Raw genomic sequence first — 15,385 nt, 5'->3', positions numbered from 1 at the left:
CGGCTTACAAGCTTAGCAGTAGCCTTCAATCTATGTATATGCCTGCTTGTTAGGGCTTTCACACACACACCCCAAGCGGCATTATTACAAAGTCAGCTTAATTGTCCCCAACAATCTGGGTCCTCATTTTACTTACCTGGGAAGGATGGAAGGCTGAGTCAACCTTGAGCCTGGTGGGATGCGAACCTGCACTAATTGCAGGCAGCTGGTGTTACTTAAGGAGGCATTAGCCCACTGCTCCACCAAGGCTCTTTTAAAACTTTATAAAAAGAATTTGATTTATTTCAGAATTCTCCTTGATAGCTTTGAACCATTTACTGAACCATTTATTATTTGGACTTGAAATACCACTGCTTCTGAAAGTCTGCATTTAATAAAGAACTTGGAAGAATTATCTGATGTTCCGAAATGAGTAAGAGGGCAATAGTATTTATATGATATTTTGATCTGAATGTCCTGTTCTAGCAAATGACAGATTGTTTTTAAAACTGAAAAATGTGTCTTCTGATAAAAATGTGGTTAATACAACAAGAAAAAGTACTCTTTTTTCTACAGGAATACTGCATCCCAGAGCATATTCAGCAATGGTTTGTTATGGTTGTCTTGCTGTTTCTTATAGTGGAATGTGGAATGTTAATTCATTACAATTTTGGCTTATTCTATTCTATTTCTTGCCATAGTAAAGGTCAAAATTCACGGAACTGTCAAACTGCCTTAGGTCACCTGCTGCTTCTGTAATAAACATTATTTTAATCATAATTTTTGTTGTGGTTTTTTTATTGCTGTTGTGTTAGTTGTTATGCACCCAGAATTATTTAAGATGGGTAGCCATATAAATTTGTCTAAATAAAGAAATACTCACACTCGTTTTTATATCTCCAATAGTCAACATTTATCAAGGCATCAAAAATTGTAATTCCTTTATACACAGGGATTTATCAACACTGAAATTATACAATGGTGGAAAGATAAAGGTACTCCTGGTTAATAGAGTAGACTCTGATATATGTTTGTCAATAATGTGAATTATTCTTTTGTTGACAATGGGGCAACAGTGGGGACAGTGGGGATTAAAGTAGTCTAATTGTCTGGAGTTGTTTGTTTTATGGTACACAGTATTTTTACCACTATTTTTCACTTTTTACTGTTGTCACTAAAAGAAATAAAAGCAATAAGCAATGTATTCTTATTTAACTTCTGTCACATATCCTTCCATATGGCAACATTAACGCTTGATGAAACATATTAGGATTCAGTCATCAATGGAACAAATATACATAAAATGGAGTTGTCTAAAGCTAACATTTTGATTTAAGAGTTGATTTAAGACAATAGCTTGACAGGAGTTCTTCAACACCCCTCTTTGATAGTCAGAAAGAACAAAGGAGGAGAAGATCAGATTATCAAAAACCTACAAAACTGTACTTGAAAAAGAGACTAATGCTCTGCCTACTAACTAGACCACTGGTTTGCCTGATGTTTTAAGGATTAATTTACACCAAGTAGATATGATGTTCTGTATGATGTTACTCTCAATCTAAAATCAGATATTCCAAAACTATGTATCCAATGAGAGCTATGATTTTTAACAGATCTGGCAAGACCAGCAAGCAAACTATGAAGGGAAATGCAACAAGAATCCTGATCAATAATACTGGGAATAAACTGCAGTCAGAATTCCACTTACCTATTGGTGCTAGGTAGCTGATGTGGTGCGGTAGGTGGACCCAAGAAACCACTGCAGTGCCCGTTGCAGGGATGGGTGCAGCCTACAGGAGGTGGAATCTTCAGGAGTGGCACATTGGCAGTGGGTAAGTGTGGGCTCTTACAAGATCCAGTAGGAGGGGACTCTGCTCCTGGTTTGGGGGCCGGTGCATGTGGACTAAGGGCTGGTGTAGGAAATGGGGCCGCCTGCGGTGAAGAGCTCAAGTGAACATGAGGAGGAGAGCTGTAGGGCCCAGTGTGGGCAGGCATCTGCTTTGCAGGAAGGAGTGCCGGTGGCTGTGAGGGGAGGCCTGTGGGGCTGTTGGGTGGAGCAGTGAGGTCCACATGCCGGTGGTGCTCCGAGGAGTGGAAGGCCTCTCCTGCAGCCAGATGGGAACAAGATAATGTTAGGTCTAATCCTCCCAGCAGAAAATTCCATGAATTATGGAGAGGATAAAAATATCCTGAGTCACTAAGCTCATACATCAAATACACCCCACCATATACTACTGTTTCCTTCTGTCAAAGGGTCTAAGGCTACATATCTAGACACCACAGTAAAATCCAACCCAACACTGGGTTCAACTTGGCACTTCCACAAGTGACATTTCTCCCAGAGCATTTTAGAAATTCCAACCCAATACAGGACATAAAGGATGCTTTAAGTTCTAAGCCCATTCACTAACCCACAGAGATGGGTAAAGAAGTCAACCGTGGCTTGCTTGGATCTGTCACACAAAAGCCCCAAATTCAACCAAAAGAAAAAGGCTCTCTGTAGTCCAGGAGGAAGAAAGAGCCTTCAATTGGGAGCCCAACAATATAGTGGTGTTTTTGCCCTGCCAATTTGGTCTGTTGGCCTTCCCTTGGCCCTGCTTATACAGACCTGGCGGGGTGGGTCTCCGACACATGCTCTTGAACTGCTTGGGAAGCGTTTTGCAGAAGTCGAGTGAGGTAGGCAGAGGAGAGTCTGGGGTGCCGCTGGGAGCTGGGGTGAGCGCGTGGCTGTAAGGATAGGCTTTGAGCCCACCTCCTACAGCAGGGGCCTGGTTGACACACTCCGGAGGAAGGCCGGGGTGCTTGTCACCTGAAACGGAGTCAGAAATGGAGCTGGCTGCTCTCCAGGCCCCTAGCTCACCTCCCCACTTGTGGAATCCTGGTCCCAAGATCATAAGAGGTCTCTGGAGATCTCTGGAGATAAACCTAGTAAGCAGAAGCTTTCCTATGAGCATTACTTGGCCCCAAGAGAAGACACCTTACTTTTTCTGGACCAGCAGATGTAAGCACTTTCTTAATATAGTTGTACAATATCCATCCCCAGAACAGACAAAAGCCTCCGTGAAGAAGCTATAAGGAAATTCCACTACCAAAAGGGAGAAAACAAGCACTAGTCCAGGGCCAACATGAACTTACCTGGTACAACAGGTGTTCCCCCAAGGGAGCTCCCTTGAGCTGCCCCATTTGCATGCTGGGAGTTCCAGAGTCCCGAGAGCTTGTGCGCGGACAGGAAGGAGCTAGGGTCCCAGTCTCCCGAGTTCCCGTGGCACGAGGATGATGATGATGAAGACGAAGAGGAGTGGGAGCCTGCCCCGCAGGATTGTGACTTACAGGCTGTATGTGACAGTGAGACCTGGGAAGAGAGTTGATGGCTAAGTAGCCACTCATTCCAATTTATCACCTGTGCCTGGGAAAGTAAACTGCTGACTAATGTATGTGGGAATGTAACACTGGACCTCTGTTTTTTCCTCCTCGGTAGCACCCTTTAGAGCAATAGCACAAAAGAGTAAAATTGAAGGATCTGTCAGAATCCATTTATATCACATTCATAATTTTTTTATTTTTATTTTTTTATTTTAATTCCATTTACCGGTATATCCCGCCCTTCTCCGAAGAGTCAGGGCGGCTTACAAGCTTAGCAGTAGCCTTCATTCTATGTATATGCCTGCTTATTAGGGCTTTCACACACACACCCAAGCGGCATTATTACAAAGTCAGCTTAATTGCCCCCAACAATCTGGGTCCTCATTTTACCTACCTCGGAAGGATGGAAGGCTGAGTCAACCTTGAGCCTGGTGGGATGCGAACCTGCACTAATTGCAGGCAGCTGGTGTTACTTAAGGAGGCATTAGCCCACTGCTAATGTATGTTTAAATGTATGTTTAAAACATTATCCCCCCCCATGGATTCTGCCATCTCCCGAGGAAGGAAGAGCGCATGTGGATTCAGCCTGCCTTAGGTTATTTCAAAGACCAAGGGAACCTTTTGAACTGGGGGAACAAAAGGGAGGGTTAGAGAAGAAGGCATCTGGCCTGTGTCTTCATTTGAATCTGTAGAGGAAGAAGGGAATAACCATAAAGATTCGAAGTTCCTTTTTTCCCACGAAAGGGATGACACGAAGTAAAATGATGAGGGGCTGACCAAATGGGGTTAAGGGAAGGGGGTTGAACTGGGAACTCTTTATAAAGTTTCAGTTTGTAAAACAATACCAAGTCCTGTCTTGTATTTCCACAACCAAGCATGTCCTAGTAAAAATTCCTTTGGGACTAGAACTGACTCCAAGAGTTTTTGTCTTCCTAAGACGTGGATTGGGGTGGGTCCCGACAGGATCTTTAGGGTGAGGATAGACAGACCTGCCTAGTCTTGCTTTTAACTGTATTTCCTTTCTTACTACCAGGAAAGAAACAGTGACCAAAAAGAAGAACCAAAGCCTGTAACTGCTCAAAAAAGCACCTAACAATGTCACAGCTGGCAACTCTCACAACCTTGCCCCAAAGCAATTAGAATTGTGTTCATCAAGTTGGAGAATGCCAAAATCCAGAGTAAGCCTTGATACAGACATTACCCTTTGCTGGCCAATGGCCTCTGATTGGAGTGAGTCACAGGGCCTGCAAATGTTTCTCTACAGTTGAACGCTTACCGCCAGAGCCTGTTCCTGGACTGCTCTTCTTTCTTCCTCTTCCACACTCTGCCTACAGCTTTGGCAGATCCACAGGGGCATCTCTCCCAGGAGGTTCTGCACCAGTGTGGGTACAAAGTCTGGGGGCAGCCGCTCACCTGGGGAGACCAGCCCATTGTGGGATGGCCCTCCCCAGTCTTTGCGCTCCCGATGGCAGAGCAAGCAGCATGTCTGCACCGACTGGTTGGAAGTAGGCAGCACCTGCAGCAGAACAACAAAAACATACTCAGGGCACATTGCTCAGGGGAAGAATCCAGACATACATTTTTCTCAAGGTACATAGCTACGCTGGCCTTGCCGAAGCTCTACGTGATTTGCAAAATGCATTGGTCTAAGTGAAGTGATCTGCCTCAAAACCCTGAGGTGGCTATGTCTTCTGAAAGTGTGACTGTTTCAAAGGCTTATTTGGATTGTCTGCACGCAAGCATAGATTGAACAAGCTCTGGATCTGCTGCTAAAATAAAGAGACTGGGCAAGCAGACAACCTATGAAACCTTTGAAGGAGTTATGCTGAGTCTTCTGGAGCAGGGGTGACTCCAACCTTGGCAACTTTTAAGATTTATGGACTTTTAACTCCAAAATTCTCCAGCTACCATGTCTGGCTGAAGAATACTGGAAGTTGAAGTCCACAAGTCTTAAACTTGCCAAAGCTGGAGACCCCTGTTTTGGAGGACGCAACTACTTCAGTGCTTCACGGACCAATACATACCAATACATTTTGTAAAGTATCCCTTCAAATGCCTTTCAGTTTCTGTCTCAGCCTGGTTTGCTGCCCCCACCATCACCACACACACATATTTTCAGGGCTATGTCAAGGATCCTTGGGCTCAGTCTATTCTTTTTTTTTAATTATTCAATTTATATGGCCACCGTGCTCAAATAAGTGAATCTGACCCTTTACTTCAGACATGCCAAACTCGCGACGTCACGTGATGTCGCACAACGTATTGGGACGGTTTTGCCATTGCCGGCAATAGGGTGGGCATGGCTTCCGGATGACGCGTCTGGCCCACAGGCCGGCAGTTTGACACCCCTGCTTTACTTGATATTTAGTGTGAGTGAAGATGGAAGAACAGCTGCAACACACAAGAAAGAGAGATCTCCTTGCTGTTCCTTTCCTTCCTCTCATACCACAAGACCCAGCCCTGCCTGGCCCTAGGGTGGAAGCTTGGCAACAAATTGGACCCAGGGCTGTGAAGGAAGGGCAACAAGCATGAAGCAGGCTGCACTGCCTCCTACCAAGCAAAAAACCTGGGACAATAGGCTGTGCACTGAATGGCTTTTGGAAAGCAGATGGCCTGTCTCAGTCCCAGGTGACTCAAAGTGCAAAGAATGCATTAGCAAGAGACAGAAGGTCTGTGCTTCTCATGACATCTTTAGGAACAGGTGTGCTCAGGCGCTGAGATGGCCAATCAAAGTGACAAGGGAAAAATTTGGTATTGTAGAAAAATCTGGTAACATCAGATCATACATGGTAAATCAATCATACCCACACAATAGGAAAAAAAGCAAAATAGCCAAACAAATAAATAAATCTACTTCTATTGATTTGCCAGAAGGCAAGTAATTTTTTCAGCACAAGCTGTCCATTATTCACCTAAGTCTTAGGTCCTAAGATAACCTAACTTATGAGGGACATAATCTAGCCAGGTTTCGGAGTACTGTCGTTAAGAACACTCGAATTATAGACATTAAAAATGTTGCACTAATGGCAGCCGTAAACCTCTTTTGTAGTCAACTGAAATATTTCTCAGGCTAATTTAAACTGGCTTTTCTCAGGTAGGCTAAATTTTCCACAATTCCCAGCAGATCCAACACATCTGGAGAACACCTGATTGCCTCATCTAATTAGATGAAGGCTCATCTATTAAATATTGAAGGCTATTTTGATGAAAACCAATACCCTATATTTACCTGAACTTAAGATAATGTCCCACATCATTAAAAAGAAAAGGGAGAAGAGAGAGATCTACCTCCATTATTGTATTTCTCAGAGAGAATTATTTTCCCATTTTAAAGATACGTTGCAGCAAAAATCCTTTAATATAATATTTATTCCAAAAGTTTTAAAACCAGTCTGGCTTACAGATCTTCTAATAATAATACTACCACTTCCCATGCTTCACAGATGAGTAAAAATAAAGCATTAGTTATATAATACAAAGCAGTACTGCCTAGAGGAAAAAAAAGTCATAGGTCCTCATAAATCCTTATAGATTTCACAAAGTTTTAGCTTTCAGGTACAATGCCATCTCATGTCTTGCTCTCTTGTTGTTATTTTTAACAATAGCTATATGGAACCCTTTTCTCTGGTTAAATGAGGTAAAGATCTATTCCAGAGCATTTCTACTCACTTTTAGTGAGTTTTCTATTGATTAAAGAATTGGGAGCTTGGCAAAACTCTTTCATCTTTATTTATTAGTTAAATTATTAACTTGATTATTTTTCCTCTATTAGGCCTCAAGTGAAACTAAGTATCACCAACTAAACAGTTGCTATAGGTTTGATTTGTCTGTTTATCATAGGTCTGATTCAAGTATTCCCTGTGTACTTGTATTACTGTACCGGATTTTATCTGAAGACATAACGCGTGCTGCTACATTCACATATTATATGTCAGAATACTAACTCTGAAGCTTTCTGCTGAAAATAGCAGAGCCACTGAAATGGGCTAAAATCGTGTTTATATATAGGCAGCCTAGACCAGTGTTTTTCAAACTTGGCAGGTTGAAGATGTGTGGACTTTAACTCCCAGAATTCTCCAACCAGCATAGCTAGCGCGGGGAATTCTGGGAATTGAAGTCTATACATCTTCAAGTTGTCAAGGTTGGGAAACACTGGCCTAGACTATGTACAGTCATGCTTCAAAATCATAGTTGCTGTTCTTTTTCCACGCAGGCAGCTTGAATTGAGCATTCCCATATCTTTGCAATTCTTCAGGCAGACTAATCAGCATATCCAGTTCTGACTCAGTACTGTATTTTGCCTCTTCCTAGTTCAAACAGGCTGTCTAGTTTTAAAGAAAACATTCTTAAGCACAGAAATCACAATCTGTAACAGCCCCATTTGTAGATGCTGATGCTGATATAATTAAAAAAGCTATAAAAGTTAATGAAGGAAGTGATAGTGACATCACAGGGATCAACCAATCAGAGGCAAGCCTCTGTAGAAAGAGGAAGTGTTATTTTCCCCAATGAGAGATTCTGAAGGGGGATTTCCATGCATGTATAAAACATTAATGATATAGTCAGGGCTTTTTTTCTCATAGAACGCTCAGAACGGAGTTCCGGCACCTTTTTTGGATGGAACCTTGTAGGGTAGGCAAGGCGGGTTGTATGACATGTGCGAGTTCCGGCACCTTTTTCTTTTACAAAAAAAGCACTGGATATAGTATAGTATTATAAGATCATCCCTTATGCCAGGGGTGTCAAACTCAATTTCATTGAGGGCCGCATCAGCATTGTGGTTGCCCTCAGGGGGCCGGGTGGGCGTGGCCTACTGGGTAGGTGTGGCTAGAGTGCGTATGTCCTACTGGGTGGGCGTGGCCAGCTCTACATCATTGGCATCAAGGGTGCCTATGGGGGCGTGGGCAGGAGTGGGACAGATCTGAGGGTCTCTGGCAGGAGGAGGGTCTCTGGGCCAGGGCCAAGGCAGTGGGGGCCGTTCCCTCACTGTTTCCAGGATGGCTTCGCGGGCCGCATGAAACCACTTCGTGGGCCGGATCCGACCCCTAGGCCTTGTGTTTGACATGTCTGCCTTATGCTTCGAAGGGGAAAGTAAAATAATCTGGACCTAGCCCCTCCTCCCATCCACGCACCATACTAGTCATGCATGCAAAGGTTATCTAAGTTTTATCAATTAAATCATCTAAATTCCTCCACCTAAGGGGAATCTAGGCTAATTGAGATGCCTGCTATATAGAAGAGTTCTGCACACATACATTGGTATACATGACTTTTCTTTTCTTTTTTATTTCCAAAGTTAAAATACAGAATCCAAAAAGAAAGAAGAAAATATACAAGGCAAAAACAAAGATGAAGGAAAAAAGTGTATAAAACAAAATATTAAACATACACATAAAATGTCCCCCCTGGTAGAATACTGTTAAATGTATTTCAGCAACAATAGTTCACATCCCCCTGCAAAACAGGCCCACAGTTTAGGGACTTCTACATCTATATTTGCAGAATGGCTATACATTATAAAATATCACAAATATCAAAATCTATTATCAATCAAGCAATTTGACCTACCATCTATCTACTTTTTTTAAAAAAAAAACTAATTAACAGGTACTCCCAGTAACAAAGCTAAACTTCAAAGGCCTCTGTTAACAATCTATTTTTGTATCTAACTCTCAGAAAGTCCACAAGCACCCTTTAGTCTCTCATAAAACATTGCAACCATTGTCTCTGATCCATCCAGGATGAAATACCATTGATTGATTGTTTCTTGGTAGTAAAAGCAACTCTTTCCAGTTTATCATATTTACTTTCCTTTAAAATTATAAATGGAATCTTTCCTAACAGCTGCTTCTCACTGCCCAAAAGGTAGGTCTCCATTGAAGATATCTCCATAGCACTTGTTCAGTAAATTTTCCTGCAAATTGGAACACCATGTCTTTTGACTGCTGTCTTCTAGTTATACATAATGGCTCTATTGCACAAGTCCATCAAGTTTCCTAAGACATTCCCGTTTGTTAATGCCCCCCTCAGCTTCCTCTAGTACAGGGGTGTCAAACTGCCAGCCTGCGGGCCAGATGCATCATAGCAGAACTGCGCCCACCCCATTACCGGCAATTGGAAAAAAGTCGTGATACGTCGCGACACGTCACGTGACGTTGCGAGTTTGACACCCCTCTCTAGCAAATCTCCAATTTTCAAGCAAAACTTTTTCCAAGAAGGTTTTAACATTAAACTCCTCTGAGTACCATCTGTCTTTTATATGTTCGGGGGGGGGATTATAGAACATATATAAAGTATAATATTCAAAGCCCCTAATTTATTATTGCTTTCGTTTTATAAAATCCAAATCTCTCTTATAACCAAGCTTTCACAGCAGAATGTAAACGGTTCTTTTTCAAAGGCAAAAAAGTAGATGTTCCATAACAAATTAACCACAGAAGCAGCTAAAATTATGATTCTCAGATCAGAGTTAAAAAAAGGGGGGGGGGGAATTACCATCATTTTAAACATAAAAAGACAAGAATACATACAAAAGTAAAATGAAGCAAGAGACTTCTTTTTCAGAAAAACTAGTAAAATTCAAAATCCTTAAGAGTAAAAATCTGGTATAAATCAGATTCAATCACTTTCACTGCAAAAAAAGGAAAAAAAAGCACCCAATGCCACCGATTTCTTTGTGGCATAAGTATTTTAAAGCTCCGAAATAAGATGGTGAAATTTTACATCTGTAATCAAGCGAAAGGGTATAGGCAAATTAGCATTCAGCCAGGCTATTAACAATTAAGCTTCAAAAAGTGATATTAAAAACTGAGATGCGTTTAAAAATACAAACAACTGCAGGAAGAAGATGAAGACTCTCTGGCCGCTCTTACTGAGAGCTGCAGCCCTCTAGATTTCTCTTCCCAGGCAAGTACACGGTCCTAGTGGGTCACTCAAAGTTACTCCCATCCACAACAGAGGAGCATGCTGCCAAAGAGCTATCTTTGGTAACAGAACCAGCTATTTATTTATCAGCAGGGAGGAGGGAACAACGCCCCATCATTCAACACACCCTTTTTTGAGGGATCCCACACAGCTATACATGACAATACCTCATGTCTGTTGAGTGTATCAGCAATGGAAAGATGCAAGATTAGATCTCGTCATTCCATGGCCCCATCTTGCTTTCTTTGAGTAAATGAGAACTTTCGTCTCCATCATCCCACGCCGCTTGCAATAAAGTATTTATTTATGCAACTTATCCACTGCTTCGACTCTAGCGGACTCTTATGCCATCCACAAACATTAAAATAACAGTAATAAATAATACACTATATTAAATTATTAAAGCTAAAAGAGGGGCATAGAAAGCACTGTTTCCATGTAACATCATCAGCCGTGTATTGATATACAACACCAGATTCATCTCTGAATCTTCTTGTTTTCAAGCCTCATTCCATATACTGCATGCTGCTTTGAAGAAAGGGCAAGACATAAATGAGAGAGTAAGTTAGCAAACTACTTTTATGAAAAAGCAAATATACTACTATCTTCTCTATAAAAAGTAGATATTATGGTTCCCAAGACTGATGAAACGTAGGTGAGGATCTTTATATTGGGCCCTAACTTTAATTCAGAAGGAAATTCATTTGAACTAATTAAAAGACATAGATGATATGTCTCAGAATGAACCTCTGTAAAAAAATATATATCTGAAACTTGATTACGTCATAAGTGGTGCCTCAGTTTCAAAGAAATGAATCATTAACAACATGTATTAGTTTTATCTTCTCCCCACTGACTACGCATTAAGGAAATTTCTTAATTTTTCCATATTTCTTCATTTTGCTATAGAGATTATTACTCAGTCAGATCCAACATCTAGCACTTTTCTAAACAATAAGGTATTTTGCCTCCACATTAGCCTGTTTTTAGCTGATTACATTTAGCACTGTCAAATATTCACAGTGTTCAATGTTTTCCTAACTTGTTTCTCAATGGGCAGAGCACTCCATTATATAAAAGGCCTCCTATTAAAGTTGTCTACTGTCTGGTTGCTCCTATTATTTAGGCTTTTTAAGAACATGCATAATATCTGTCTAGCGTCACAGAATATATTCTCTCAATACAATGATGAATGCTACCAAAACAGAGCAGTTAACCACTGAAGATAATAGTAACCTACCTCCAATTGTCAAGAATCTTTTTTGTTACTTAATCATTCATGTAGGGCCCAACTTTAGATCATTTGTAGACTTATTTAACATGGGTTTACTTAAAAGTATTGATTTATTGGAGTTTATTTACAAGTCTCTGCATACAGCTTTGAGCATTTAATACCAACCAACCCAAACCTTAATCTCTGCATACCATTTTATTTTGGACCTCAAATCCAGACAATAGCCATTATAGCAGCTATTTTACACAAATGCTACTGCAAAGAAGTCCGTTCTTCCTTTAGACAGCCATCTCTCCTGACATCATTAAGACACATTCTTATTCTCAGAAAATATATAAACAGCATTCCTTCTTCAGAGAATAAAAAATTATCACCCACATTACCTATAACTTATAAAAGTGAATTAAGATTATGGAAGAGACTGTGGCAAACAGCACATGCCAAGGAAATGCTGTAAGAAAAACTGTATTGATGTAAATGTTTAAAATCAATTCTAGGTTTATTTCTACCAACCTTAAATTTAAACAAAAGCACTACTTTCTTACTATATACTTTATAAAATGAAAATAATTAGTCTCAAGAGACAATAATTTGAAAGAAAATAGCCCTCTCATAATTATTATTTAAACTGGTTCCACATAATATATTGGATCAAAAATACTGAAGAGGCAAAATTCTAATTAGAATCTGTGGTTTCAATTACATTCTTTCTAGATCCTGTATTCAACCAGAAAAAAAAAGTATTAGGCATGTTCAGATAAACCTCAGGGGTTATTACCCTTCAGAATAATATTAAGGGAGAAGAGAGAAATAAAAGATTACAGTGGCCACGTTCCTATTTCTAAATATGTTTGGAATATAACTGGATAGTTTTTATTCCCCTCACTTCCATCCCTTAATTAATAATTATTAATTAAAGCCTTGATCAAATTAAGTTCCAAACTTATTTTAGCTGTAATGTATGCCTCTAACTAGCTTAGATACTATGTTTCTAGTTAACACCTGAGACAGGATGCTAAGCAGGTGGGCCCCCAGAGATCCCCTTTCAAATACTTGGGGAAAATATACTGCATGCAGTTTTCTACTGCTTTTAGATCTGCTTCAAGTAAGAATATATTTTCCTTCCTGGGTAAATATGCCTAACCAACAAAATTCCCATCGCACAGAAGCACTCACTAGTTTATGGGGTTTTTCTTGTTTGTTTCTTTCTTCTTGGTTAATTACTAAGAGGATTGTCCTTAAAGTTGCTCAGGTTGAAGTGTACAGGCTGCATCCTGTCTCTTGAGAGTGTCTCATTTTGATTCTTCTCATCTGTAGGAAACTTGTTAAAACCTCATTTTAAAGACATCCCAGAGAATAATGTTGTTCTTTAAACTCTCTAGATAATTAATTTGACCTTTGGGCAATGAAGGATTGGGGAATTTTGAGTGCAAGGGAGTGAGGAAGCTGACATAAACCACAATGAAGAATATTTATTTGAATTATATCTGCACCTTCTAAATCTGTAGACCAAACATCCAAGCATTCAACAAATTCTCAAGAGAAATTTTAACTGGCAAGCTTGTGAGTCAATCGCTTGTTTACCATTTTTAAAGCTTTCTGGTATATCACTATAGTAAAAACAAACAAACACAGGCCTATTAATAACTTGCAAATATATGTGAAAATAGTCTGATATTAAACAATACAGCAATTAAACATTTCTGTTTAATGGTTCTAAATGACACCATGAAATGTGAGCTTTAACTATATAAAAAAGAATCTAGTGAGGCAGAAAACCTCTCTTGGCAATAGCATGATGACAATTTTTATCAAGGGGTTCTACTTATAATGCTTTAACAATTTGGGTTTGTCCTTATAACAGAACAGATGGAATATTTATCTACTTAGGACTTAACAGACAACATAAAATAGCTGCAGCTACATGAAATCAAATGACAGTGCTTCTTAATTTCTGGATTTCTGGTGGGCGGCTTCTGATGAGAAATCCCTTGCAAAGCTAGCACTAGCTTCTTCAGCCTAGCACCCTCCAGATGGTGTTGGGACTGCAGTTCCCAGAATTCTCTGCCAGCAGCCTTCCTGACTGAGAATTCTGGGAGCTGCAGCACCAACACCATCTGGAAGTCACTAAGACCGGTGCACATTTTAAATGGCAAAAATACTGTACATTCACGGATAAACCGAGAATTTTAAGTGCCAAGGTATACTCTTCAAATTAGGGTTGCTTTATCCAGGGATGAGCTTATCTACAAGTGTGTGTGTGTGTGTGTGTGTGTGTGTGTGTGTGTTGAGTATTACTGTAATACTGAAAAAGTATTACTTTTTAAAAGTACCTGTAAATCCCATTTATATTCATAAATAAACCCATCCATGGATAAAGTAAGCCCTCAAATTTTTAACCAAAATACCATGAAAAATGTGCTACCAGCAAATAAGCGAAAATTAGAACATATAAAAATTTCGAGGGTCCACTTATCTGCAGATGAGCTTGTCATATAGGGTAAAAGACAGAAATATTTTCTATGGGACTGAAAATAGTGGGGGAGGGGACCACATAGTGGTATGCTGTGCCTGAACAAACTAAGATAACAAATAGTGTGAGTATCTTCATGATACTACTGTTAAAACCTTCTTCTTGTTCATTCTCCGTGTCTGTAAAAAAAATTGGCACTCTTTAAGCACAAACTATTCAGAGGAGCTCTGTTGGAGCAAAGGAAGAGAAACAAACCTCATTTTGGACAGAATGGATTGGAATTATTTTATGATGCAGTTTTATCGATGAAGTGCCTCTTCAACTATCATTTGCTATATTTTTCTTCCAACAGTTAATGTTCACAGTCACTTTCCTGTGAGCAAATGATATAATGTTTTAGAGAGGCTACTATAGAATTCTTAGCGTAAGCATAGCAGAGCTGCTGTGAAGTGCTTAAGGTGTTAGCTTAGTAGGGCAGAGCCAAGTGGATTCTCAGCTGTGAAAACTCATCAGGTGACTTTCACCAAATCACATTCTCTTAGCCCAGCCTACCTCAAACCTTATAGGCTTCTTATTGTGAAGATAAAATGGAAATCCTCCTGTAAAGTGCCTTCAGCTCCTACCAGAAAGACAGGATATTAAAATTAATTAATTAATGTAGCTTAGCCTTAGTTCAGGTTTTATTGCTAGATTTTTCTGTCCAATCTGGGCTTTGAACCAAAAGGGGGAGGGGCATAGGGAAGAACATTCTTTTTCCCAAATAATATACAATTTTCAAATTAAACACTTCCACAAAATTGTCCAGGAACTGATAAATACTTTAGTACAAAAATTACACTGATTCATCTATAAAAATAGTCCCCGACTTATGACCTCAATTGAGTCCAAAATTTCTGTTGCTAAGTGAGATATTTGTTAAATGAATTTTGCTCCATTTTATGACCGTCCTTATCACAACTGTTAAGTCAATCACGCCAACTCTAAAATGAATCTGGCATCCCAACTGACTCTGCTTGGCAGAAGGTCACAAAAGTTAATCACATGACCCAGGGACATTGCAATTGTCAAAAATATGAGTCAGTTACCAAGCATCTGAATTTTGATCATGTGACCACAGGAATAACAACAACAACTACTACTATTTCACATCTAATATGTGAGTGCAGCAAAATTGCGCAAACTGATTACAAAGCTAGACATGACCAAGTTGCTAAATTAATCCATTGGGCATTGTGTGAAAAACACGACTTGCCTGTGTCCGAAAAGTCGTGGGAACATAGGGTGGAAAAAATTGTTGAGAATGAGGGGGTGAAGATCTTGTGGGACTTTCGAATACAGACAGATTGCCATTTGGAACACAACATGCCAGATATTGCAGTTGTAGAGAACCAAAGCGTACAGCTGATTGATAT

General features: G+C 40.0%; 1 protein-coding gene across 4 annotated transcripts in view; it reads right to left on the bottom strand.

Annotated features, from left to right (window-relative positions):
- FAM193B (family with sequence similarity 193 member B) overlaps positions 1-15,385 on the bottom strand; it is a 43,868-nt gene that overhangs the window by 12,974 nt on the left and 15,509 nt on the right. For 3 of the 4 annotated variants that reach the window (XR_014024893.1, XM_081315883.1, XM_081315884.1), the window contains exons 2-5: positions 4,619-4,858; positions 3,115-3,331; positions 2,588-2,788; positions 1,688-2,084 (exon numbers count right to left, since the gene is read on the bottom strand). Coding sequence is in view for 3 of the 4 variants with exons in the window: in XM_081315883.1 (XP_081172009.1) it covers positions 1,688-2,084; positions 2,588-2,788; positions 3,115-3,331; positions 4,619-4,858 (1,055 nt within the window). In the remaining variant the exon portion in view is untranslated. The remainder of the gene's footprint in view (positions 1-1,687; positions 2,085-2,587; positions 2,789-3,114; positions 3,332-4,618; positions 4,859-15,385) is intronic. The other variant, XM_081315885.1, reaches the window with a different exon arrangement.

The sequence above is a fragment of the Vipera berus genome (assembly GCF_964194415.1).
Source record: "Vipera berus genome assembly, chromosome: 2".
Lineage (NCBI taxonomy): Eukaryota > Metazoa > Chordata > Lepidosauria > Squamata > Viperidae > Vipera > Vipera berus.
Note: the sequence above shows the minus strand (reverse complement) of the source record. Positions and strands in the feature narration are given on the sequence as shown.